General features: G+C 42.0%; 1 protein-coding gene across 3 annotated transcripts in view; it reads left to right on the plus strand.

Annotated features, from left to right (window-relative positions):
- The window catches only part of phf3 (PHD finger protein 3), a 144,797-nt gene that overhangs the window by 41,768 nt on the left and 76,086 nt on the right, over positions 1–26,943 (plus strand). For all 3 annotated transcript variants that reach the window (XM_080191961.1, XM_080191962.1, XM_080191964.1), the window contains one exon: positions 7,857–8,232. In XM_080191961.1, the coding sequence (XP_080048087.1) occupies positions 7,857–8,232 (376 nt within the window). The remainder of the gene's footprint in view (positions 1–7,856; positions 8,233–26,943) is intronic.

Genomic DNA, 26,943 nt, shown 5'->3' on the forward strand with positions numbered 1-26,943 from the left:
CGGTGAGCTAGAGATAGGGGTTGTCAGCTTATGTGTGAAAACACTGTTTTTGGACAACGTCACCGAAGAGCAGCATGTGGGTGTGAAATAATAGGAGGCAAAAGATAGATCTGTGGGGGAACACCAGAGTTGATGGTGTGTGAGCAAAAGAAGAAAGCATTGCAAATTACAGCCTTGCTGTGATTAGTTGGATAAGAATGGAAGCAACTGAGTGTAGTCCTACGCAGCTGACGATAGAGAGGCATTGGAGGAGGATGGTGTAAGCAACAGTGTCAAAGTCTGAAGAAAATTTGAGTAGAGAAAGGAGGAAAAGTTTATCTTTATCACAGTCACACTGGATGTCATTTGTGACTCTGATAAGATCAGTTTTGGCAGTGTTGTAGAGCAGAGGCATGATACGAAGGATTCAAACATGGATTTCCAGGAAAGGCGGGAATGAATTTGAAAGGCAACAACGTGTTCACGGACTTAGAGAGGAAAAGGAGAATGGAGGTCGGGTGATAGTTTGCAAAAATGCTGAAGTCCAGGTTTTTTTTAGAGGAGTGAAATGATGGCAGATGTGAAGGAGTGAAGTACAATACCTGAAGAGAGAGAACCTTTTACAATATCGGAAAAGGGCACAAGCAGAGGAATTTGGATGGTCAGAGTTTAGTGGGAATAGGGTCGAGGGATCAGGAGATGGGTCTGATGGGCTCAGAAAGGGTGTGAGGGAACATAGCAGAGCATCCCTACAGGTCAGAAGGAGGCCGTTTAGCCCATCGAGTCTGCACTGACTACAATTCCACCCAGGCCCTATTCCCATAACCCCATCTATTTACCCTGTTAATCCCCCAGACATTAAGGGACAATTTAGCATGGCCAGTCCACCTAAACTACAAATTTTCGGATTGTGGGAGGAAACCGGAGCACCCGGAGGAAACCCACGCAGAGACGGGGAGAAAGTACAAACTCCATACCGACAATGACCCATGGCTGGAATTGAACACAGGTTCCTGATGCTGTGAAGCAGCAGTGCTAACCACTGTGCCACCATGCTGCCCTAGGTGTGAGTTCAGGGCTTGGGCAGGGAGGGACTTTCAGACTAGTTTGGTCAGGTAGGCTAGTGGATGGAAGGGATGCTGCAGAGTCAGTTGATTGGATGGTCTCACTCTGGTGACAAAGTAGTTCATGAACTCCTTGCAATTATTGTTGGAGGCGAGAGTGGAGGAGACCAGTAAAAGAATTAAGGAGATGGTTTGCAATAGGGAAAATTAACTTTGCATTCTGTGGAAGAGTGAGCAGTTTAAGCAGAGGAGAGCAGGAAATTTGTAGCAGTCCAGCCCCAGATCTGGTAGTGGATGACCGAACCAGTGATGCACCATATCCTTTCAGGTTTGTGACCTTGGACTTAAGGGAGTGGAGATAGAACATAGAACACTACGGCGCAGAACAGGCCCTTCGGCCCACGATGTTGCGCCGACCAGTTTAAAAAAAAAAATGACCCTCTAACCTAAACCAATCCCTTTTCATCCATAAACCTATCCACAGATCTCTTAAACGCCCCCAAACTGGGTGCATTTACAACTGCAGCAGGCAGGGCATTCCAATCCCTCACCACCCTCTGGGTAAAGAACTTACCCCTGACATCCGTCCTATAACTACCCCCCCTTAATTTAAAGCCATGCCCCCTCGTGCTAGCTTTCTCCATCTGAGGAAAAAGGCTATCACTATCCATCCTATCTAAACCTCTAATCATCTTATATGTTTCAATAAGATCCCCTCTTAGCCGCCTTCTTTCTAGCGAAAACAACCCCAAATCCCTCAGTCTCTCCTCATAGGACCTCCCCTCCATACCAGGCAACATCCTGGTAAACCTCCTCTGCACCCTCTCCAAAGCCTCCACATCCTTCCTATAATGTGGGGACCAGAACTGCACACAATACTCCAAGTGCGGCTGCACCAGAGTTGTGTACAGTTGCAACATGACGCTGCGACTCCTAAATTCAGTCCCCCTACCAATAAACGCCAAGACACCGTATGTCTTCTTAACAACCTTATCTACTTGATTCCCTACTTTCAGGGATCTATGTACACATACACCTAGATCCCTCTGTTCATCCACACTATTCAGAGTCCTCCCGTTAGCCCTATACTCGACACATCTGTCATTCCTACCAAAGTGAATTACCTCACAAAGTGAGGTGGGGGCTGTATAGGGGGAGCAGCCAGAGTTGATTTTATTGGGGACTAGGATGATAAGTGTGCGATTGAGTGAATCAGTAGTTGTAGAAATGTTGTGAATGGAGGACCGTAGGCTTCCTCTCAGTACTATGGGTGTACCTAAACTAATTGGACTGCAATGGCTAAAGATGGCTCATGACCACCTTCTCAAGGACAGTTTGATATGAACAACAAAAGCTGGCCGAGTCAGCAATGTCCACAATTTGTGGAAAAACTAAAATTTGACAGGTTTTTGGAAACACAGTTGAAAAGGAATTGGGGATAGTTTTTCGAGGGGCAGGGGAAGATAGGGTTCGAGCATGGGAAGGGGAATGTGGATGGCCAATAATACAAGGAAGCGATCAAAGATGGCCTTATCTGCAGTAAGGTGGGGCTTGCAAGATCAAGCAAATGACTATGGATTAGGGTTGGGGAGTTACATTAAGGGAGAGGCTTATGGAGTGTAAGAGGGTATTGATCTCCGAGCATGATAAGTTGAGGTGGAGTGTGGCAGTTTAAAGTTTTTCAAGTTTATTTATTATTAATCTCAAGTAAGGCTTACATTAACACTGCAATGAGGCTACTGTGAAATTCCCCTAGTCGCCACAGTCTGGAGCCTGTTCAGGTCAACACACTTAACCAGCACTCTTTCAGAATATGGGAGGAAACCAGAGCACCCGGAGAAAACCCACGCATATACAGAGAAAATGTGCAAACTTCACTCAGACAGTGATCCAAGCCAGGAATCGAACCTGGCATTGTGAGGCAGGAGTGCTAGCCACTGTGCTACCATGCTGATTGTTATTGAGAATGAGAAGCCATTCACAGTGCTGAGGCTGAGGGAAGGGCAGATTTGAATGAGAGCTGAGGGGGTCTGGCACAAATTGGGATGCTCAAAGGGGAGAAAGTGCCAGAGGTTTGTCCTGGTGATGAGCACCACTTGCCACCATGACAGGCTTGACATGGTAAGTGATGAAGATGCAGCCAGGCTGGGAGGCTGCATGAAACGGGAATGTGTCACCACCACACACACACACACACACACACACACAGAGCACCACCCCTCCCACCAATAATTAATCATTGGTAGCAAGGGTCCTGTTCACAGTGAATGAATGCTCAAAATGGAGATGTGTTGCTAGGGGATAGTGGGGTTTGTGCGAGTTGAGGCAATGTCACACACGTTCAGCAGTGTGAGGTTTGGGCAGGACAGGAAGAAGTCTGGCAACTTTAGGCATGATCAGAAGCACTGGGCAGAAAAGATGACAGAGTGGCATGGGCAGTTGGGATTGCTGCTCGTAATGAACCACAGCCAAATGCCTCAATGAGCCCTTTGAAGGCTGCCAAAAGAGGCACAGTGGAAGTTGTGAGCTTATCTAAGGGAGGGCAATAAAAGAACAGGAATAGCGAGGAGTACTGAAGAATAGTGGTTAGGATTTGAGAGGACAAATGCTATGTTGAAGAAACGAAAGGAAGCAATAAGAGAGAGGGATCATGGAGAGATAAAGGAAGGTAGAACAAAAGTGGAAATACGATGGTATTCTCAGGTTCCCAGCAGCCAAAAGATGCATGACAATAGATCCAGGGAAAGCTTAAGTTAGTTAGGCTATAGGAAATAGATGGTCAATATTAGGAAGGAGTCTAGAATTGAAGACCAAGGCCCTGTGATGGGATCACAATGATGTAGATAGGTGTAATCAGCTTGGAGTATTGATTAACTGTTATCAGAGTTCAGTGGTAGGTATAGCAAGCGATGTCCAGAAGCTATATGAGGGTAAGAAAATCGGAGGCTGCACAGGTATTTTCCTGGGAATGAGGATTCAGGTGGTGTACAGAGTCACTGTACATCATTTGTCCACCCCAATGGTATGAATTTTAAATTGTTGCGTATTACTTTATTTCAAAACTTGGCTTTATATATCTTTTGCAAGATCGACCTACCCTGCATATCTTTCAACATAAAATACTGAACTGCTAATCGTGTTTCTGTATCAAGTAAAACCAAGTTTTACAATGGGTATGTGTGCGCTTATTCTTGGACTTATTGAAATAAAAAATTTAAATCTTGTAATACCTTACTGTATTCCTGGCTACGTAAGTCCAAAGATATGCAGGGTAGGTCGATTGGTCACGGGGATAGAATAAGATGGGTGGGCCTATGTGAAATACTCTTGTCAGAGAATTGGTGCAGACTTGATAGGCCGAATAGCCTCTTCTGCACTGTGGGGATTCTATGATAATGGTCCTTTTTTCACATCTCAAGTGACCAACTAGAAAATGAGTCGCGTATTGAGGTTTGACTGCAGCGAAGAAGTAAATGATCTCTTAATCTATAATATTTTCTTCATTTACAATGTCAGCTCTAACCACATTTTAAGACTCTTGTCTCCCTCACATCCCTGTTCACACTAACCAGAAATTATTTTAGTATTGAACATGTTGCAGTGGGCATGGTCAACTTAGATTATTTCCATTGGTAAAGAAAATGAAGACAAAAAGGTGTCTCCATTTAAAAACCAGGTGCCTAAAGGAAGAGAAGAGGAAAAAGTACTGGTGCAAAGAATTATCGGAATGTGGAATCCTTTGTTATAGATGGTAGTAAAGAAATAAAATGCTGATTTACCCAACGGTTAATTAATATCAGTATGAAGTCAGAAGTAAGCTCATGTTTCAGACAACCCTTCAACGGAACTGGAAACCATGGATGGAGATTACATATTTTAACAGAAATTACTGTTGTTACTGCTGTGGTTGTCTGGTACATGTCATCAACTAGATGCTGTTGTTTTCAATTTGAACATCGGTTCCGCAAACCCCAAATTACATATTTTCAAATAAGGAATAAAAAATACATGATGTTTTCCCCTAGAGTAAAGCAACCAAGTTATTGCGCAATTTAATAGCTATGTTTAAGCCTATAAAAGGATGGGACAGGGTCGTTACACACTTCGTATTTCCAGTAGATTGACTGCAGTGTATACAAAATTAAATGCAGCAGATTTAGAATTGAGAGCAAAGCATATTTCTTTACACACTGTTGAGGCTATAAGTTTCACATCTTGAGGCAGAAGCTATGTCAGCATTCTGACTCCATTGACTTAGTGAAGGAGGAGAAAGGTATATGGGCCAAGGTAGATAACTGTGGTTGGGACCACAGAATTGAGAATCTGCATGTACAGAAAATACCAGCAGGGCCACCTGTCAAATGACATACTGTAACTTGCATTGTGCTTTGAACTTGGGGCAGGCAGTAGCATGGTGGTATTGTCACTGGATTCGTAATCCATAGACCGAGGGTAATGTTCGGGGGACCCTGGTTCAAATCTCACCATAGCAGATGATGTAATTTGAATTCAGTAAAACCTGGGATTAAAATCTAATGACCATTATTAATTGTTGTTAAAAACCTATCTAGTTACATAAGAACATAAGAAATAGGAGCAGGAGTAGGCCATCTAGGCCTTCGAGCCTGCCCTGCCATTCAATAAGATCATGGCTGATCTGAAGTGAATCAGCTCCACTTTCCCGATTTCTCCCCAGAACCCTTAATTCCCCTGTCTATCAGAAACTTGCCTATCCTTGACTTAAGTATGTTCAGCGAGGTAGCCTCCACTACTTCAAGAGAATTCCAGAGATTCACCACCCTTTGAGTAAAGAAGTTCCTCCTCCACTCCGATCTAAACTGCACCCCCCCCCCGCCCCCTTGAGGCTGTGCCCTCTCGTCCGGCTATCCATTCTAAGCGGGAAGAATCTCTCTACCTCTACCCTATCTATCCCCTTCATTATCTTATACGCCTCTATAAGATCCCCCCTCAGCCTTCTAAACTGTAATGAGTACAGACCCAGTCTATTCAATCTCTCTTCATAGGCTAGCCCCCTCATCTCCGGCATCAGCCTAGTGAACCTTCTCTGCACTCCCTCCAAGGCCAGTATATGCAAGTGCGGCGACCAAAACTGCACACAGTACTTCAGCTGCGGCCTCACCAGTACCCTGTACAGTTGCAGCAAGACCTCCCTGCTTTTATATTCTATCCCCCTGCTATAAAGGCCAATTAAGTTCACTAATGTCCTTTAAGGAAAGAAATCTATGGTCCTCACCTTGTCTGGCCTGCATGTGACTCCAAATGCCCTCTGAAATGATGTTCACATCCTGTAAATGAATAAAAAAACTTGTGTATTTCTACATACATTTCATTTGAGTGCAAATGAGAAACGCATAACTCTAGTGAATACCAACTTGAACTAGTAGAAGCACTGTTGACTCCGAATAAGAATGTTATGGATTCAAGTCTTAGCCCAAAGAATTAAGTTCAAAGTTTCTGCTGACATTTGGTGCCAGACCTATCAGAGGTATTGACTCCCTCTGGTGGAAGGAAAAGATCCCATGACACTATTTTGAAGAACAGATCATGTTAATATTTATCCCTCAATTAACATTGCAAACAAATGATCTGCGTATCATCACATTGCTGTTTGTGGGACCTTGCTTGGGAATGTGTGCTATGATGATGATGCAAAGGGAATTTCAGTATGTTTAAATGGCAGAAACATGGCAGATGAAGGTAATGTGGATAAGTGAGGTTATCCACTTTGGTAGGAGGAATGGGGATGCAGAATATTTCTTAAATGGTGAGAAATTGCTAAGTGTTGATGTCCAAAGGGATCTGGTTGTCCTTGCACAAGTAATTCAAAGCTAATGTGCAGGTGAAGCAAACAATTTGGAAGGCAAATGGTATGTTGGCCTTCGTTGCAAAAGGTTTTGAGTACAGAAATAAAGATGTCTTGCTTCAGTTTTATAAACTTTGGTAAAATCGCACCTGGGGTGTTATGTGTAGTTTTGTCCCCTTACCTGAAGAAGGATATACTTGTCATAGGAGGAGTGCAGCAGAGGTTAATTCCAGCCTAATTCCTGGGATGGCGGGATTGCCCTATGAGGGGAGGTTGAGAAGTCCGAGTATGTATTCTCTAGCATTTAGAAGAATGAGATGTGAGCTCATTGAAACGCAAAATTCTTCAGGGGCTAAATATGTTCTGTGCAGAAAAGATGGCTCCTGCTGCTAAGAGCTTAGAACAAGGGTGACACAATCTCAGAAAAAGGGGCAAATCGTTTAGGACTCAGCTGTGAATTTCTTTCCTCAAGAGTGGTGAATCTTTGGAATTCTCTATCACAGGAAGCTCAATCAGTGAAAATATTCAAGACAGAAATAAATAGATTTCTATATACTAATATTAAAAGATATGGGATTAGCATGGACATTGGCATTGAGGATCAGCCATGATCTTGTTGAATGGTGGAGCGGGTTCAAAGAGCTGAATGGCCTATTCCTGTCCATATGTTCCTTGCTACGCACAAATTGGCTATGTTCATTTTTACATCATAATCGTGACTTCACATCAAAAGTCATTCATTATTGATTTTAAGATGTCTTGAGGTTTTGAAAGGTGCTGTAGAAATGCAAGCCTATTCACTCCAAAGTGCAGTAAACAAGTGACAACCATAATGCAGAGTACACATCGGGAAACGTTCTTTCCTACTAAACTTTCCTATTAGTTGAGAATCCAAGCATTGGAATTTAGTTTTTTTTTGAATAGCTTTGAAAAACTTTTAAAATCATCTTTTCATCCTTTTTGACCTAGATTTTGTTTTTTGTGTTCAGGTTTATGGTAGGGTGTGGAAGATGTGATGATTGGTTTCATGGAGAGTGTGTTGGACTGACACTCAGCCAAGCCCAACAACTGGAGAAAGAGGACAAAGAATATATTTGTTTGAAATGTTGTGCTGTGGAAGACAAAAAGACTCCATCGGTTAATCATAGTCACACAATAAAACATCAGTGTGTGCAAAATGACATGGAGAAAGCAAAGCCTGAGTTATTCCATGAGCACACAACCCATTTAAAAAGTGAAAAGATAATTTGTTCAGAAGAACTAAATGCTTCAACTAATGCTGCTGGCGTAAAATCAAAGACAGAAATAATAGAAAAGACCGAGCAATTCCCAAATAAGAAACACAAGGTCAAAATGTTAAGAAAGGTAAGATGTCTTCTATCTGTGCATCATGTTCAAATTCATTTTGGATTTGTGCAGCTGTTGCACATGCTTTTTTTGTCGTATATTGAAACTTTATCTTTGACTTCAGAATTTCTTACTTCATATTGTTTAATATTGTGACTTTACAAAATCATTGTAACTTTAATTTTAAAAATGATGCTGTTATACTTTTAAAGACCTGAATTTTACTGGTCTCAAAGCTGACATTGTATTTTCAATTCAAGCTAAATTAGAGAGGAACTCCTTCCTTTTTACAATATGTGGAAATTATAAGTTTGTGGGTATGTCTTGTGATTCAGTTTAGCTGCTGTATCTTGGTCTAACATCATAGAAGTTCTTTGAATGAATTTGATTTTAAACCTTTCTTTTGTGTCAAATGCTGAAAGTATCTTGGATATTAGCTTACCACATTGTTACTATTTGACTCAAACTTGAACTGTTCTGAAGTCAGCACTAAATGTTGCAGCGACAATTCACATAAAAATGGCCTATGTTGCAATGAGTTTAGTTGTTTCGCCACACAGTTTGTAGCCCATTAATTGATGGGATCTGGATTATGGATATAATATTGCTTATGTACCATAGGCACGACGCTGACAATCGTTTTCATGTTGCTATTATCCTGGCCTTTATAAATGAAAACTTAATCATTCTCTAATTTAAAAAAAAACTATTGATAAAGGGAATTTGATATTCTACATTAAATAGCCACAAAGCAATAGCTAGGATATGATCATTTCTCCTGGTAGAATAACTATTAATACACTAAAACTAAACTTTGGTTATGGCTGGCTTTGTGTGCAGTTGAGCTGAGGAGTTGGACTGCCTGTTTGGCTGGTTGCGTTAACTGTTAAAGTGGATTTGATCAAAGCTTTTTTGCTTGACACCAAATACATTTCCCATTGCCAAGGATGATCTGCGCAGTTAGGTTTGGCTCAATCCCTTGCACTGCAAAAGCAAATGGCAGTTGTGTTTCGTGGAGTCTTGATGTAGAAAACAGCACACCTTTTGGAGGCCATAGAGTCATAAAGGTTTACAGCGTGGAAACAGTTAGTTCGGCCCAGTTTGTCCATGCCGTCTCTTTTTTAAACGCTAAGCTAGTCCCAGTTGCATTTGGCCCACATCCCTTTATAGCCATTAGACAAAATTGTACCCACCTCTACTACGATCTCTGGCAGCTCGTTCCAGACACTCATCACCCTCTGCTTAAAAAAAAGACCCTCTGAACCCTTTTATATCTCTCCCCCCTCAACTTAAACCTAACCCCTCTAGTTTTAGACTATACCTGTGATCTGATCTTGAAAATGTAATTACTGCAGAAGCTTCCAAGAAGAGTCCACTGCAATTCTGTTGTAGGTTCAGATAAACTGCTATTCTGATGTGACTATAAAAAGTGCAAGTCTCTCAGTAGTTGAGCAATGGCACTTCTTATTCTTTTCACTACAAAATGCTTGTTCAGGATTGATGGAGTGCTCACTTAGGCAAAAGTTCCAAGAGGAGATGGAGGGAACCTAGTGAACTTATGCAAATATTGAACAAATATTATTCGTAGATAGTCTGGTATTAATTATTTTAAAGCATAAGGCGATTATGTTAAGCCTTTGAGTATGTATACCACACATCAACTATTCAGTTCCCTAGCTGCCTACAACTGTCCTGCTTGCTGCCAGCCAGAAACTTAGAAATTTGTCATTGAGAAATTGTTATAATCCATTACTTAGAAACAATAAGAGAAGATTTAGAAAATCAAAATGTTCCCCATCAGAGTCAGCACAGTTTTATAAGGGTAAATTATGTTTGACTAATTTATTTGGGTAGATAAAAGGGATCCTGTAGTTGTGGTATATCTGGACTTCTAGAAGGCATTCGATTAGGTGCCACATAAAGAGTTTGTTCACACAGCAATTTATTAGCTTGGATAGAGGATTGGCTAATCAATAGGAAGCAACGAGTCAGGATAAGTGGGTCTTTTTCTGGTTTACGGGATGTAACTATTGGGGTTTCGATCCTCGGAACCCCAACAATTTACAATCTATATTATTGACTATATAGATGCAGGGACAGTAGGTACCATAGCCAAATTTACAGAGAGCACTAAAATAGATGAGATAATAAGTTGCAATAATGAAATAAGAAATTTACAAGATGATGTGGATAGGTTTAAGTGAATGGGATGAAATTTGGCAGATGGAGTTTAATGTAGATAAATGTGAGTTTATCCATTTTGGTCAGCAAAAAGGCAAATTATTATCTAAATGGAGAGAAACTCAAGTGCTTCGGTACAGAGGGATCTGGGTATCCTTTTGCATGAATCGCAGAAAACTAGTGTGCGGGTACAGCAGGTAATAAGGAAGGCAAATGAAATCTTAATATTTATTGATAAAGGATTAGAATATAAAAGTAAAGTGTTGGTTCTACTGTACAAAGCATTAGTGAGATGGCACTTAGAGCATTGTGTACAGTTTTGGTCCCCTTACTTGAGAGGGGATGTAGTTGCGTTGGAGGCAATTCAGAGAAGGTTCACTAAACTGATTCCAGAGATGTGGGGTTTGTTTTACGAAGAGAGATTGGGCAGTTTAGGCCTATACTCCCTGGAGTTTAGAAGAATGAGAGCAGATCTAATTGAAGTATGCAAGATGATAAAGGGTATTGACAAAGTAGACGTGGAGTGGATGTTTCCTGTTGTAGGGCAATCTAGTACAAGAGGTCATAGCTTTAGGAGAAGTGGTGGCAGATTTAAAACAGATGAGAAATTACTTCTTTCAAAGGATTGAATGTCTGTGGAATTCAGCACCCCAGAGTGTGATGGATGGTGGGACATTGAGTAAATTTAAGGAAGAGGTGGATAGATTTTTAATTAGTAAGGGTTTGAAGGACTATGGTGAATGAGCAAGAAAATGGAGTTGAGATTGAGATGAGATCAGCCTTGATCGTATTAAATGATGGGGCAGGCACAAGGGGCTAAATTGCCCACTCCTGCTTGTAATTAAGTTTTATATTCTTATGTTCAATGTCTACAGGAACCATAGTACCTGTGAGATATACTGTGCAGTGTTGTAGAAAGCGAATGTCAGTATTCAAATAACAATCATAGATTGCTCAGACATAGCTCTTCGTTTTTTTTAAACATTGTGAAGTTTATATGATGTACTTAGATTTACTTTAAAAGCCAGTTGTGCAATTTTAAAGAGTTAATTTTAAACAGAATTCATTTTTTAATTCTGTTGTACTTGTGACTCGCCTGGTTTGTATTTGATTTTTCTAAATAGTTTTAAAGCCTAAAAAACATTAGCAAAGGGAAATGAAACATCAAAAACTCAAAATTCCTTTAGTACATGCAATGTTATTGATCTTTAAAATAGGATTAATCTTGCCATAAGTACTTTTAAAAGTTGCATGGCAGTTTTACACTTAGGTGCTGCTCAGAAAAAAATTAAATGTCAGGCACAGTACTAGAATATGTATAGTGAAGCACAATGAGAATAAACCAACTGTACCAGACTTTTGTTTTATTCAAGGCTAGCTTTATTCCTGTTAATCTGGAGATTTTAATGCATGTCATTGAAACAACAACCAGCAGCAAGAATGAGAGTTCTTATTTGAAAATATTGACTACTTACTGGGGAGTTTTATCAGGAATTCCAAATAACCAAGATCAAAGCAGCTGTTCAAAATCTAAGCCAGGGCAAAAAACCTCCGAGTTGCAATGAAAAATGATAGAAAGCAAAACTATCAAAAAAACAGCAAATTCAAAATAGGCTTGAGACAGAATGAAATAGCAAAAAACTGCCATATCTCAGCCACTATCTTGCTCTATTCTAGAATGCCAATTTAGCCTATGTTTAAAGGAGTATGTTAGGTAAGGACTCCAAAGTGCTGCATTTTCAAGAATCAGCTAGGTATTCCGTAGGAAACTAAACTCCATTGCCTTTCCTTACAAAGAGCATTCACCTCTATCAGCATCAACATCTGCCCTTATCATGGTTTATTGCTGATTTGATCATGCCTTTGATGACACCATCTACATCTGTCCCGTATTTTCAGCAGCTTTATAAAATGAAGAAAGATACTGAGATATGCATGTATTTTATCAATTTGCATTCCCCTTGAATTAACAGCTGTCAAATACAGATCTTATTTTAAACATTTCATATTGCCAATTTCTGGAAGCTGCTGTCTCTTTAAGAACTGAATACTGGGGAATGATTGACGATTTAGTTTGTGGTTATTGCTTAATACAAAATACTGTCCCGTTGTTCTGGTTTAGTCACAGTGATATCAAAATGCCACCTAGAACTACAGTTCTGTTGGAATCATGAGACTACTCACCATATTATTTTAGTTACAAAATATATTAAATATTCAAGACTTGCTGTTTCTGTGCCTATTAGCTTGTGTGCCATTTGGTAATGGCTTTTTCTATTAAGTTTAATGAGGAACACCGTCGTTTTTACTTGGTTTTCATTACCTGTCAACCTTCCTAAAAGTAGGTGATGTACTGCAAGTTGCTCAATCAACTTGCCATTGTTTTACTACTTTACTGTACCTTTTACCTTCTGTACGCAAATTCATTTTTCATTTATTTCTGAGCCATTCCTCCGACACAAATAACTTTTAATTGGCAGCCCACTGAACTGTCCTGCATTATCTGTGACTCTGCTTCTGCACAATGCTGCATTCGTGTTTGTTTAATTCTGGTTTGGTTAGCTCTAATCTTTTGTATTTAAAAGTTTGCTTAGTGCCTTTTTTGCCTTTTATTTCACCCTGAAATGCTATGTCCCCAGGTTCATCAGGAATGTTATTGGAGATCTACTTTATAACTTGTCAGATATACTTCCTCAAAAATGTCTAATTTTTGTCCCTTAGCACAGCCTGTAACTCGAGAATAGATGATTTTTAGTGTTCTGAATGGTGCGCTTTATAAAATGATTCTGTTTTAAACTGTCCCCTTTAATTCAAGGTATAATGGAGTGAAATGGAAAGAGAGATGTAATTTCCTATGGATCTGTCTGGTGACTAACCTTGTTGTGGAGTTAGAAACTCAAATAAAACTTATTTGGAAGTAAGGTGCAAGTTTTGACACCTTGGCACAGAGGACAAGGCAGCTGGCATTGCTGCGTACACACTCTATTGGTGGGGGGGGGGGAGTTCTCCCATTCCGCTGCGCTAAAAAATTAGCGCAGCAGGCTGAGAAAATAGTGCGTTGGCCGGTTTGCGGGATTCCTGCAAGCTTTCGCCCAGGCCCGGATTTCTGGCGACATCTGCATGGCACTGGATTTCGACTGGGAGGTGGGGTTAGCATTTAAATAGTATTCTACATTCTATTTAAATGATATTCGTGGACCTAGGACTGAATTCTCCGAGCCCACTAGCATCTCCCACCCTGCCAGGAGTATTTCACTCCAGCAGGATTGAGGCTCACTTCCCATTTTTGGGGAATTAGTGGCCTGCTCCTGCTGGAGTGAAATGGGTAATTAGGGGTCTCCCAGGGAGTTGGGTGGTGGGACGGTGATGCCCCCTGGTATGGGCATCCCTGGTAGTACCAGCCTGTGCCCTGGCACTACCCAAGGGATAAAGTGCCCATGCCCAGATGCTGCCCACCAGGCAGAGGCAGGGCCTAGGGGTCAGAGCCTGCTGGGGGCCTAAGGGGCAATCAGTGGGGGTCAGGGTCCCGCTACCATTCTGCATTGGGATCTGGTCAGGGCTGGAGGGAAGCCAGTGATCGGGGAAGGGGGGCTGGGAATCAGGGCGGCACAGAGGAATGGGAGGTTCAGGGCTGGCCTACGAATGGACGGGGGGGCCACAATCAGGCCGTGGGAGGTTTGGGGACACACTGCTGCATCAAACTGGCCAACAGACAGGAAGACGAACAGTTTGCTGCCACTGTGCCTGCACAGAGGCTCACTGATTTCAGCCTCTCCAGTGTGAATAGGCCCTGCCCTCAGAAACTTAATGATAATCTCGCTGGTGGCCTCTGCATTGCACAGTGTGTGGAAGATTCTAGTGTGAACTCCGACTGAAAAAAAACAGCATGTGTTACTCCAGTTTTCCCACAAATTCAACACTTAGAATTTTTTGAGGAGAATTCCATTTTTGGAATCAGTCAGACAGACTTGGGGAAGAAGAAACAAAATAGGTACTGCTGTGACCACCAGAAGGAAAGGGCTGTTTTTGGGTTAATAATGAAACAGAGTGCTGATGAGGAAGATTTTCTGTTTGAAGAGAGGAAACTTGTGAAGAGTTAAAGATCAAAAAGTTGCCAGTGGGTGTTACTGTTACAGATGCTGTGATAATTGTGTATATACTCTAGAATCATCAAAACCCTATAGTGCAGAAGGAGGAAATTCAGCTCATTGAGTCTACACCGACAACAATCCCACCCAGGCCCCATCCCCGCAACTGTACTAATCCCTCTAACCTACGCATCCTGGGACACTAAGGGGCAATTTAGCATGGCCAGTCCACCTAACCCGCACATCGTTGGAGTGTGGGAGAAAACCGGAGCACCTGGTGGAAACCCATGCAGTCGTGGGGAGAATTTGCAGACTCTACGCAGACAGTTACCCAACCAGGGAACTGAACTCGGGTCCCTGGAGCTGTGAGGCAGCAGTGCTAACCACTGTGCCACCATGCCTCTGGTTGTGAGGAGTAGCTGATATTAATTGGGAAAAGGTTAGGGCACTTAAGATTCAGCCCGAAAATACTATGGGCCCTATTTTATCAATGGGCGCGAACTGGTGGTAAAGTCGGGTGTGAGACCATTAACGCAATCTGTGTCTGCACGGATGGCCACTTTATTGAGATCTGGGAACGGCTACGATCTGATTCACGCCCGAAACGGGTGCAACAGCGATTTAAATGCATTTAAATTCGGTTAGTTAACTGCTGGCTCAACTTTATCGGCATTTCCCTCTTTACCACTGTGTTCACTGATCCAGAATTGCACCAAAATGATCATGCTGAATAAAAGTCTGAATCGGGCGATCCAACTGCTAAAGAGGTGAGTTCAGAGCTTCCAACGGCTCTCTGACTCAGATCGGTGGTGAGGGCGAGGCAAGCTAGATCATTCTCTGGTTGGGAGGAGGAGGTGGGTCGATGTTCCATGTTCTTCTGGGGGGTCGGGTGGGGGGAGTGATGGCAGTTGGATCTCTGGGGGTTGAGAGAGGGGGGAGTGATGGCAGATGGATCTCTGGTGGGGGAGCAAGGGGGTCCGCTGCCACTCTGCAGGTGATCGGTAGGAGGAAGGGAGCAGAGGGTTGCAATCAGTCTGGGTAGCGGGGGCGTTGGATAAGGGGGACAGTTATGTCTGTAGGAGTGGGGTGATCTCTGTGGGGGCTATCATTCCCACTTTTTGCTCCCGGGCTGCTTTCTCCGCTTTTTTCGGCCCGGAGTGATTTGAAACGGGTTTGCTTTTTCATATTTTTTTCTAACTGCGTATGTTCAGAGCTCTGATCGTTTTGGGTGTTTTTAGCCCCGCCCACAGCATGAATGGGACTTGCGATTTTTTTTCAGGCTGAGTGCCAATGGGGGTGCCTGAAAACATATTTCCAAGACGGATCTGAATTGCGCCCAGATTCAGCACTTAGGGCCTGATTTTACCATTGTCATTCTGTCCCTAAAATACTAATAGGCAGTTTTTGCCTGTTGCGGGTACATGAAAAATAGTTTGCAATCATATTGAATTTTGTGAATAAACCTAGTTAAAGACAGACTGGCTCCAGCTTCTTTCTTTGCCAAATGGGCCAGTGAATTAACTTGGTAGCAGAGGATTAACATTGATCTGTGGTGGTTGGAAGCTGAATAAGGGATTTTTGCATCTTTCCTCTAAGTGTGCTACTACCAGCAGGCTCTGGTGTGAGGTGGCTGATATCCGATTCAAATTCTCAAGCTTTGATTATCCACCAGGTTTTTTTAAGACTCTGAACAGTATGAACAATATAAAAACTAGGTGGACCCTGGTTACCTCATTATCCAAGAGGAAGGAAAGCATGGCTTCAGCTTTATCGCTACCAGGAAAAAGTAAGGTTGGACTATTTTTAGAGCTGGATGTGGATGATTTGGATACTGAAAAGGGATTAGCTCTTCTGTTACAATTTATGGATAGGATTTACAAGGAAGTTGATCTGTTGGAACCTATGAAGCATGGTCAACTTTTGACATTTACAAAGATAATCAGTCCATAGAAGAGTATATTATGGACTTTAGTCGGTTGCATAATAGATGGACAATATTTAACTTGGAGATCCCTGAGACTACTTGCACTCAAGTTACTGGATTGTGCACAAATCTCACATATAAATTCTGGTACTGCCAAGCCTTCAATTTCATGGAGAACATTTGCTTTTGGACCAAATGGCCACTACACTTAAAGTAAAATGCTTTGGGAAAACAAACACTTCCACACCAGGCCATAAATAGGTAGCTCTGCAGTGATGCAAAGAATGGAGGACTCCATAGCTGCTGAAAGTCAAGACTACTGGATACTAGATATAGGCATCAGCATTGTTCTGGAGCTAAGATATCACTCTATGTATTTATAAAATATATCATTTATAAAACCTTTAAAACTGGACAACGGTTTTACAATGATCGAATCTACTGCTGACTAGGATTCAGAGCAGCTACAGTTGTGTTCCCCTGAAGTGATGCTAACAACCATGTGCTTGCAAAAGCCAAATTCCAAAGTAGTTGTACAAAGATATTCAATATTTCTAAGGCAGACTGCCCACCAGAGATGGCACAATCTTGAGGACAAAGGACACTGAAACCATTGTTAAACTTGCTAATGGGTGAAATGTTAACCAGACTAGGAATATGTATTCTTTGTCCAGGAGGAAGAAGTGGGAGACACCCTCTCCCCACATTTCAATGTTGCAAAATAAACTAACCCATTGATTCAAACTTATCTCATGTTTGCTGTGGGATTATTAATAGAGGATTGGATTACTCCAGAACTGAGGACTTATGGAAAAATATGGCACCACCTATAAAGGGAGGGAATGAATTAAGGCTGTCTTAAATTAAACCCCTCCTGTCCGTAACAGTATAGGGACGCGGTTCCTAACAGATTGTGTCTGAAGAGGATTGCACTTTTAGCCAATTTATGGATCGAGACAGAAAGCAGGCCTGTGATGGCATCCACTGGTTTATGAACCCTAGAAATGCATGAGGAGTGATTAACAGGTGTTTTGTTATTTTAAAATATCATCACACAATGAAATGCTTGGAATGAGAAAAATTGTATCACTGAAGTAACACACAATATGGACAATTCTGATGCGGAAAACAATGAGGATGAACAGCTTTGCCTGAGTCCAGTGAGCCTTTTGATTGCTGATTCAGTCAGCTGTGCTGTGTTGAATAACAATTGCACCTCTACAGTGTGTGGAGTGGATAGGCTCAGTTGCTACTTGGAATCTCCTGACAAGTAAATTAGCATAAAGTTAAAAAGTATTGAAGTTCCACCTGCCTTTGGTTTGAGGATGACGAAAGAGTGATAACCATGCAAAGTAATTGGAGTAAGTTCCTTCATTAGTTCTAATGTGGTCTCTAGTGAGAGAGCTTTATTGTTGAGCAAGGCCTCAATGAAAAAAGCTCAGATGAAACTAAATATGGAAAATGACAAAACAGTTGTATTCAGGAAAGTCATGGGGTTACATTTCACTATCGGGGTGTTACTGCGTACCATTGAGGAAACCAGATATTTCTCATCGAGAAGTCCAGGCAGAAATGTTGGTTTCAGGAGATAAGAGCCAGGCTGACAGAAAAATAATTATTTGGAAATTGCATAGTCACTTTGCACACAATTCATTGCAGAAATGAAAAGCTCTGCTGAGGAATGCTGGAATTATTGATAGGCATGATGTGGAGATGCCAGCATTGGACTGGGGTAAGCATAGTAAGAAGTCTCACAACACCAGGTTAAAGTTCAACAGGTTTATTTGGCAGCAGTAGTTTTCAGAGTCTCAAGCTCCTTCATCAAATGAGTGAAAACTTGTGTTTACAAACAGGGCATATAAAGACACAAATTCAATTTACAAGATCATGGTTGGAATGCAAGTCTTTACAGGCAATCAAGTCTTAAAGGTAGGCAATGTGAGTGGAGAGAGGGTTAAGCAAGGTTAAAGAGGTGTGTACTGTCTCCAGCCAGGACAGTTAGTGAGATTTTGCAAGCCCAGGCAAGTTGTGGGGGTTACAGATGGCATGACATGAACCCAAAATCCCGGTTGTGACCGTCCTTGTGTGCGGAACTTGGCTGTCAGTTTCTGCTCAACAATCCTGTGTTGTCATGTGTCATGAAGGCCGTCTTGGAGAACGCATACCTGAAGATCAGAGGCTGAATGCCCATGACTGCTGAAGTGTCCCCACCTGGAATTCTTGCCCGGTGATTGTTGAGCAGGGACACTTAATCAGTCACGGGCATTCAGCCTCTGATCTTCAGGTAAGCGTTCTCCAAGGTGGCCTACACAACAAAACAGAATCGCTGAGCAGAAACTGATAGCCAAGTTCCACACACATGAGGACGGCCTCAACCGAGATCTTGGGTTCATGTCACACTATCTGTAACCCCCAGGACTTGCGTGGACTTGCAAGATCTCACTAACTGTCCTAGCTGGAGACAATACACACCTCTTTAACCTGTACTTGGCCCTTTCTCCACTCACATTGTCTGTACCTTTAAGACTCGATTGCCTGTAAAGACTCTCATTCCAACCATTATCTTGTAAATGGAATTTGTCTTTATATGCCCTGTTTGTGAACACAAGTCCTCACTCACCTGATGAAGGAGCTTGAGACTCTGAAAGCTAGTGCTGCCAAATAAACTTGTTGGACTTTAACCTGGTGTTGTAAGATGATTTACTATCATTGATAGGGACAATGAAACTCGTATTGAGCAAGCTGCATCTGCACGTGACAACTGAAATTTGAGTATCATCGTCATGAATATTGTGGCTGAGAGCCTGTTTAGCAATGGTTAATTTGAGAGGAATCATGTAGTTGGTGAGATGTTGCATTAGATACTGGTTGACAGACTTGTAAGTTGCACATGGTTCTGGCATAGGCTGTATATGTGAAAAATTTATTTGCAAATGTTTGGGGTGTCGTGGATTTAACCAGACCCAGAATTAATAAATGATGGGATGTAATCTACCTAGCAACAAAGGAGAATCTGTCTGATGTCCGCAGCAGCCCATATTCAAAGGCACTGATGTGATACGTCCTTTCCCCAAAAACAAGATTAGCAGACATCAAGATAACATCAGATGTAAATGGTCCTGTTGCCAGGAGGTAGTTTACCGAGATAACTGAGTTCAGGGGAGGCATGCAGATGTTAATACTCAAGAGTCAGGAATATAAGACAGGCAGATGGCCAGGGGTAAAATTGTCTACTCCTGCAGAAGAGAGGCCAGTTTAGCATCTCACTGGAAGGCCAGTTTAACCTCTAACAGCAAAGGTCATTTGTAAAGTCTTACAGCTAAGTTAATGCAGAAACCTTTGTAATGTCAGTTTAGCTGCCTGTGCTGTATCAGGAAAAGATGCTTCCCAAACTGGATCATCCTCCTGGTATTGTATGGTAATTATAAGCTGGATTCGACTTATAGATTCATTTAAGATGAATGTTGTTTGGGGAACAGGGAAGTCTTACTGAGTTCAGGTATTGGAGATGTAGTTTGGAACAAGGGGCAATTTCAAGATAAAAATGTATATGTGTAGTACTCCGGTTTTTATGTGTCTTATAGTATTATAATCTTTCTTTAGTAATTGGTACACTAGACTGGGCTGCTTATTTTCATGGGTAGTTTCACATGGCTTTTCACACCATTTCAAAAAACAATAATTACATATCACCACAAATCAGTGTCTGTCATAGAGGAGCCCCCACAGATAACATCAGGGTGGTTCGGGATGGGTCTAAATTGACCAGTTGGTATATGGAAGCAACCCAAAGTTGTCTGTTGTACAATCTGATGTTCTCCCTGCCCTAGAAGGAACTACCATTAGTTCTATTTCTCTGCCAGCTTGAATGGATTATATGCAGGCAGGAAAGCTTGTTATCAAAACTCAAGTTTCAGAGGGCATTTGTGATGTTGCATAAGACCGCCTGTGGTAGACTTTATTTGCAATGATCTGATGTTGAAGTAGAAACTTTCCTGCTTCTTGACTGTGATAGTAAGACTCAACAAAAGTAATGTTGACAAATAAGTAGTCTTTACTTATGAACGACTGCATGCAGTATTGACAGTAACTTGAGTTTGGAGAGCAGTCATTACGACTTGCGAATTCGTTCTCAAGTCCGCACTTAAAGAATCAGTTCAGTATTTATACATAATCATTATCAGTTTGCGTGACCAGACCTTATTCATGAATTCAATCAGTAGTAGCATCGTAAGCAATGTTATAAATCAAGGTACAACCTGCTGACCTCCTAGAACTCTTTGTCTCATTATTCATACCTTTAGCTTGTCCTTTGATAGAACAGAAGAAGGTCGGTGACTCCTTCATCCCTTACCTTATCTTGTCATTCTTATACAGCCCGAGGTTATGCAGAGTCAGCCTTATCAGGTCTTGACCTTCCCTGGCCTTATTCATGTCTTAGGTTATGCAGAGTCAGCTTTCCTTATTTTGTACCAAATAGTTGACCAATTTTCCCACCATGCCATTACTTCATTCGTACAGCTTCACACTGATTCGTTACAAGGGACTGGGGATTGTAACAGACAGGGTGGAGTTTACTCAGTTCAGATGTTCATAAGACTTGTCCAAATGCATAAAAACAAATGTTTGTTTAAAGGTCTTCAGATATTCAGCAAAAACAGAAAAGAATGGAAATATAACACCTTGCTCTTTGAGTCTGACTTGACACACAATATATTCCTATTTAAATGTGGATATGTAATCCATTTCCCAAGGAAAGCATGACACAGTACTTCAGGAGGGCAAGGCAGAGGCAAGGTCAAAATACAAAGAAGGTCATATTACCAGAGCGGGTTCTCTTGCAGGCCAAAGTTCAATCCATATCAGGGTTTTTATACAGTCCAAGGTCAGCAACAAACAGACACATTTGCACATGCAAATTCTTCATTCTCCAAATCACCTCCCTTGCATTCACCAAGTTGGCTTCCCCTTTAGCAGGACTCAGTGCTCTTCTCGTATAGTCTAGTAAGGATAAACGGCTAATCCCCATTGCACTGATTCTTTATAAGGGTCGTTCATTAGTCTGCCATGTAACATCTGGGTTGACTTCCTATGGCCATCTTAGTAGGGGGAAACTCTGCCAAGAAGTTGGAGAATATTATGAGAAAAGTACTACCCTTCCAGCACAGAGCCCTTGGTGACATAACACAAGACATATGTAGCAAAAAGGTCCAGGGAAAATTGTAAAATATGAGGGGAAAAACGACGATTATACAACATAGGAATCAAACAATAAAAGCCTATCCCTTACAAGTGATCAGAATGAATTATAAATTTCAGAAACTGAAATTGTGATAGGATGAAGAAGTACCTTGTCTTTTTTATTCATTTGTGGGATGTGTGCATTGCTAGTTAGGCCAGCATTTATTCCCCATCCCTAGTTGCCCATGAGAAGGTGGTAGTGAGCTGCCTTCTTGAAATGCTGCAGTCCACGTTGACTCTCAATGCCGTTAGGGAATGAAGGAATGGTGATACATTTTTAAGTCAGGATGGTGAATGGCTTGAGGGGAACTTGCAGGTGATGTTGTCCCCATCTTTCTGCTGCCCTTGTCCTTTGTAGGTGGAAATGGTTATGGGTTTAGATGATGCTGTCTAAGGATCAATGGTGAATTTTTGCAGTGCATCTTGTAGATAGCAGCTGCTACTGCTACTGGGCCTTACGAACATAAGAACAAGGAGTAGGCCATCTGGCCCCTCGAGCCTGGTCCACCAATCAATAAGATTGTAGCTGATCTTTTCGTGGACTCAGCTCCACTTATCCACCCGCTCACCATAACCCTTAATACCTTTATTGTTCGAAAATTTATCTATCCTTGCCTTAAAAGTATTCACCGAGCTAGCCTCAACTGCTTCACTGGGCAGGGAATTCCATGGATTCACAACCCTTTGGGTGAAGAAGTTCCTCCTCAACTCAGTCCTAAATCTGGGGCAACATGGTAGCACAGTGGCTAGCACTGCTACTTCACAGTGTCAGGGACCTGGGTTCGATTCCTAGTTTAGATCATTGTCTGTGTGGAGTTTGCGTGTTCTCCCCGTGTCAGCGCTGGTTTCCTCCTACGTTCTGAAAGATGTGCTGGTTAAATGCATTGACCCGAACATGTGCTGGACTGTGGCAACTAGGGGAATTTCATTGCAGTGTTAATGAAAGCCTTACTTGTGACTAATAGATAAACTTTAACTTTACTTGTTCTCCTCTAGTGGTGGAGGGAGTGGATGTTTGTGATGTGGTGCCAATCAAATGGGCTGCTCTATCCCAGATGCTGTCAAGCTTCCTGAGTGTTGTTTGAGCTGCACCCATCCAGGCAAATGGGGAGTATTCCATCTAACTTGACCCTTGTAGATCTTGGATCGGCTTTGGGGAGTCAGGAAGTGAGTTACTTGCCACAGTATTCCTCGCCTCTAACCTGTTCTTGTAGCCACTGTTTTAATGTGGCAGGCCCAGGTGAGTTTCTGGTTAGTGGAGACCCCAAGGATATTGACAATGGGGGATTCAATGATGGCAACAGCATTGAATGTCAAGAAGCAATGGTTAGATTGTCTCTTATTGGTGATGGTCATTGCCTGGCATTTGTGTGACGCAAATGTTACTTGCTGCTCATCAGCCCAAACCTGGATAGTGTCCAGAACTTGTTGCATTTGAACATGGGTATCTTCAGTATCTGAGTCGTCGAGAATTCTGCTGAACATGCAATCATCAGCAAACGTCCCTTCATGTGGCCTAATGATAGAGGGAATTGTTGAAGCAACAATGGTTGATCCCAGGACACTACCCTGAGGGACTCCTTCAGGAATGTTCTGGAGCTGAGATGACAGATGAGGCCCTCCCCCCACCATCATCTTCCTATGTGCTAGGTATGACTCCAACCAGCAGAGAGTTTACCCTGACATCCATTGATTCCACATTGATTTGTGCATGGTATATTCATATATTTTGAGAACTAGACCCAGAGTACAAGATATGCTAGGTCAGGGATTAGATACTGGCAGAGAAACAGATTGTGATGAGCAGGAAAAGGCTATTTTATCTAAAGGCAAACTGCCCAAACTGAGTTCCTGGATCAAATAACTGGAGGGATGAAGCAGAAGTGGGAAATCTGGCAAATGTAAAAATTGGTTGAATGTCCTGGATGAAGGACAAGGAGTGAGGGCCATGATCTCACTGGCAGAATAGCGTGGGAGAATGAAAGATAAGAAAGAGTAACTTGAGTTCTAGTAATGTGTTGGGCTATGAGTCTAGGTTGAGGATATGTTCACATATGGTGGAAAGAGTCTCAGGTTATCCAGGGGAATCCAACAGCAAGAGCTTGGAAAGACTTCAATAGATGATAGAAGTTGCTGTCTGACTAGACAATACAATGGGAATGGAGAATGCAGCATCACCCTGACAAAGTAATGGAAACAGAACGCCCAGCGACCAAGATTTTTTATTTAGTTGCCAATGAATTAGGCGATAAAGCCACACAGGAGGCTGAACAGAAAGAATCATAGAATCCCTACAGAACAAAAGGCCCATCGAGTCTGCATTGACCACAATCCCTCCCAGGCCCTATCCCTGTAACCCTACTTATTTACCTTCCCCCTGACACCAAGGGGCAATTTAGCATGGTTAATCAACTTAACCTGCACATCTTTGGAGGTGTGGGAGGAAACCCACATACAGACATGGGGAAAACGTGCAAACTCCACATAAACAGTAACCCATGCCAGGAATTGAACCTGAGTCCCTGCTGCTGTGAGGCAGCAATGCTAACCACTGCGCCACTGTGCTGCCCTCAAAGTTAGAAAGTTGGAGAGAGTTTGCCGTGAATTCAGAGATTTTGAATAGAGGTCAGCCAGCACTATCGCATCAATGAATCTGTACAGCGAAGATTCTACAAGAGAGGCAAAAGCTAGGTTAGTGGCCCAGGGTTTTAAAGAATGCTTTGGGGATAAAAAGGTCAGAATGGTCCCACCCACAGTGGGAAAGGTAATTTTTAAAAATGTTTTGGCCGTTTGAGCAATTGTTCCTTGGAAACATAAGTCAGCTAACATTAAAAACTGCATTTCTGCAGGGCAGTCACTGCTAGAGACAAGTGCTTCTCCAGTCTCCTAGGAGACACCAGATATAGACATAAAACTTTGGACATTAAAAAGTGGTTATGTGGTTTAAATGCATCCATGGCATGATAATTTTCAGTTAGGTCAATTTTGTTGTTCCCCACCTGCCTTGTTTTATTGGTACCAGGATGGAACCTGTGGGCATTTTTCTGATGCGTTTTAACCACAACTTACGAAGTGGTACTAGTGAGTTTGGAAAAAATGTCACTGACAGGATTACAACATAATTTAAGAATGGGAGTCAAGTATGTGGGGCCTTTAAATATATTTGACTGGAAATCAGGCAGTATGGCTCTGTTAATTTACATAGAACATAGAACATAACAGCGCAGAACAGGCCCTTCGGCCCACGATGTTGCGCCGACCAGTTAAAAAACAATGACCCACTAACCTAAATCAATCCCTTTTCGTTCATAAACCTATCCACGGATCTCTTAAACGCCCCCAAACTAGGCGCATTTACAACTGCAGCAGGCAGGGCATTCCAATCCCTCACCACCCTCTGGGTAAAGAACCTACCCCTGACATCCGTCCTATAACTACCCCCCCTTAATTTAAAGCCATGCCCCCTCGTGCTAGCTTTCTCCATCCGAGGAAAAAGGCTATCACTGTCCACCCTATCTAAACCTCTAATCATCTTATATGTTTCAATAAGATCCCCTCTTAGCCGCCTTCTTTCCAGCGAAAACAACCCCAAATCCCTCAGTCTCTCCTCATAGGACCTCCCCTCCATACCAGGCAACATCCTGGTAAACCTCCTCTGCACCCTCTCCAAAGCCTCCACATCCTTCCTGTAATGTGGGGACCAGAACTGCACACAGTACTCCAAGTGCAGCCGCACCAGAGTTGTGTACAGTTGCAACATGACGCTGCGACTCCTAAATTCAATCCCCCTACCAATAAACGCCAAGACACCGTATGCCTTCTTAACAACCCTATCTACTTGATTCCCAACTTTCAGGGATCTATATACACATACACCTAGATCCCTCTGTTCATCCACACTATTCAAAGTCCTCCCGTTAGCCCTATACTCAACACATCTGTTATTCCTACCAAAGTGAATTACCTCACACTTCTCCGCATTAAACTCCATCCGCCACCTCTCGGCCCAGCTCTGCAACCTGTCCAAGTCTTCCTGCAAACTATGACACCCTTCCTCACCATCTACCACACCTCCGACTTTGGTGTCATCAGCAAATTTACTAATCCACCCAACTATACCCTCATCCAGATCATTAATAAAAATTACAAACAAAATTTACATCAGTCTTCCTTTGAAAGCACTAATCCTATCACAAACCAGACCTTTACAAAAAGATGCAGCTGTTACTATAATTAATACAGGAGTAGTTATGAAGCCTAGTTGGACAATTGAATTGGCTAGACATAAAGGCAAGATTGGATGCAAATTTTGATGTCTTAGAATTAAATACCGTAATGAAATCGCTAAAGATCAGGCACGTCTTCAGGCAAACAAAACATTTCAAAAAATTAAAGGTGCTAAAGCTTCTATCTTTGGGCGGCCTACCCAAGAATATAATATTGACTATTGTTAATGATGGCTTTCATGTAAACTTTTGTAGTGGGCTTTTGAGCGCAGCCAGTGTTATAATACTACTTATGGAGAAAGTGGGAAATGTTGCCCCTTGGCTTGGGAAGCCAAGAAAATAAGGAGAATAGCTAAAAGTACTCTGGCTGCTGAAAGTCTAGTACTTGTTGAGGCAGTTGCCATGACACTTTTTATCAAAGTTATTAGGAAAATTTCTATATCAAGGAGATGCCAAAGAGACCACACCTATTAAATGTAATATAGATAGTCATTTTCTCTGGGATGGTGTGCACTTTATAAAAATGTATGAATGAGCAGTGATTAAAAATTGATGTTGCAAATTTGAAACAAGTGTTGACAAGAAAAGAAATCTCCAATCTTAAAGCCATCAATTGTCTGACTGTTTTACCAAAAGAACCACTGAGTGAGAAGCTGTTGAGAGTCTTAGAAGGGCACTTAGTGGTGTAAATCATGGGAGTATAAGATTGATTTATCTTTTTCAGTTTTTAAAAAAGTGCACGGGATTTTATGACCTCTCTCAGGTGAGACCGGAAATTCCCACCCGAGGTCAACGGACATTTCTATTGTCGAACCTTCAACTGCGCCAGTTCCGTGGTCGGCAGGGTGGTAGAGTTCTGGCCAATATCCCTGAATGTTGTTATTTTCTTTTAAAAAGAAGGGAACCTTTTAATGCTGCAAATGCTGTGACAATTGCGTACACACTCTAGTTGTGATTAAGAATAGCTGATGCTAATTGGGGCAAAGTTAGGGCTCATATATAAGAACTAATTCCCATCTGTGAAGGGGGAAACTGTGTAAATGAGAAAGGTAGCCTGCGCTAGATTTAT

Source organism: Carcharhinus amblyrhynchos, chromosome 7 (genome assembly GCF_965287045.1).
Source record: "Carcharhinus amblyrhynchos chromosome 7, sCarAmb.v2.hapA, whole genome shotgun sequence".
NCBI lineage: Eukaryota > Metazoa > Chordata > Chondrichthyes > Carcharhiniformes > Carcharhinidae > Carcharhinus > Carcharhinus amblyrhynchos.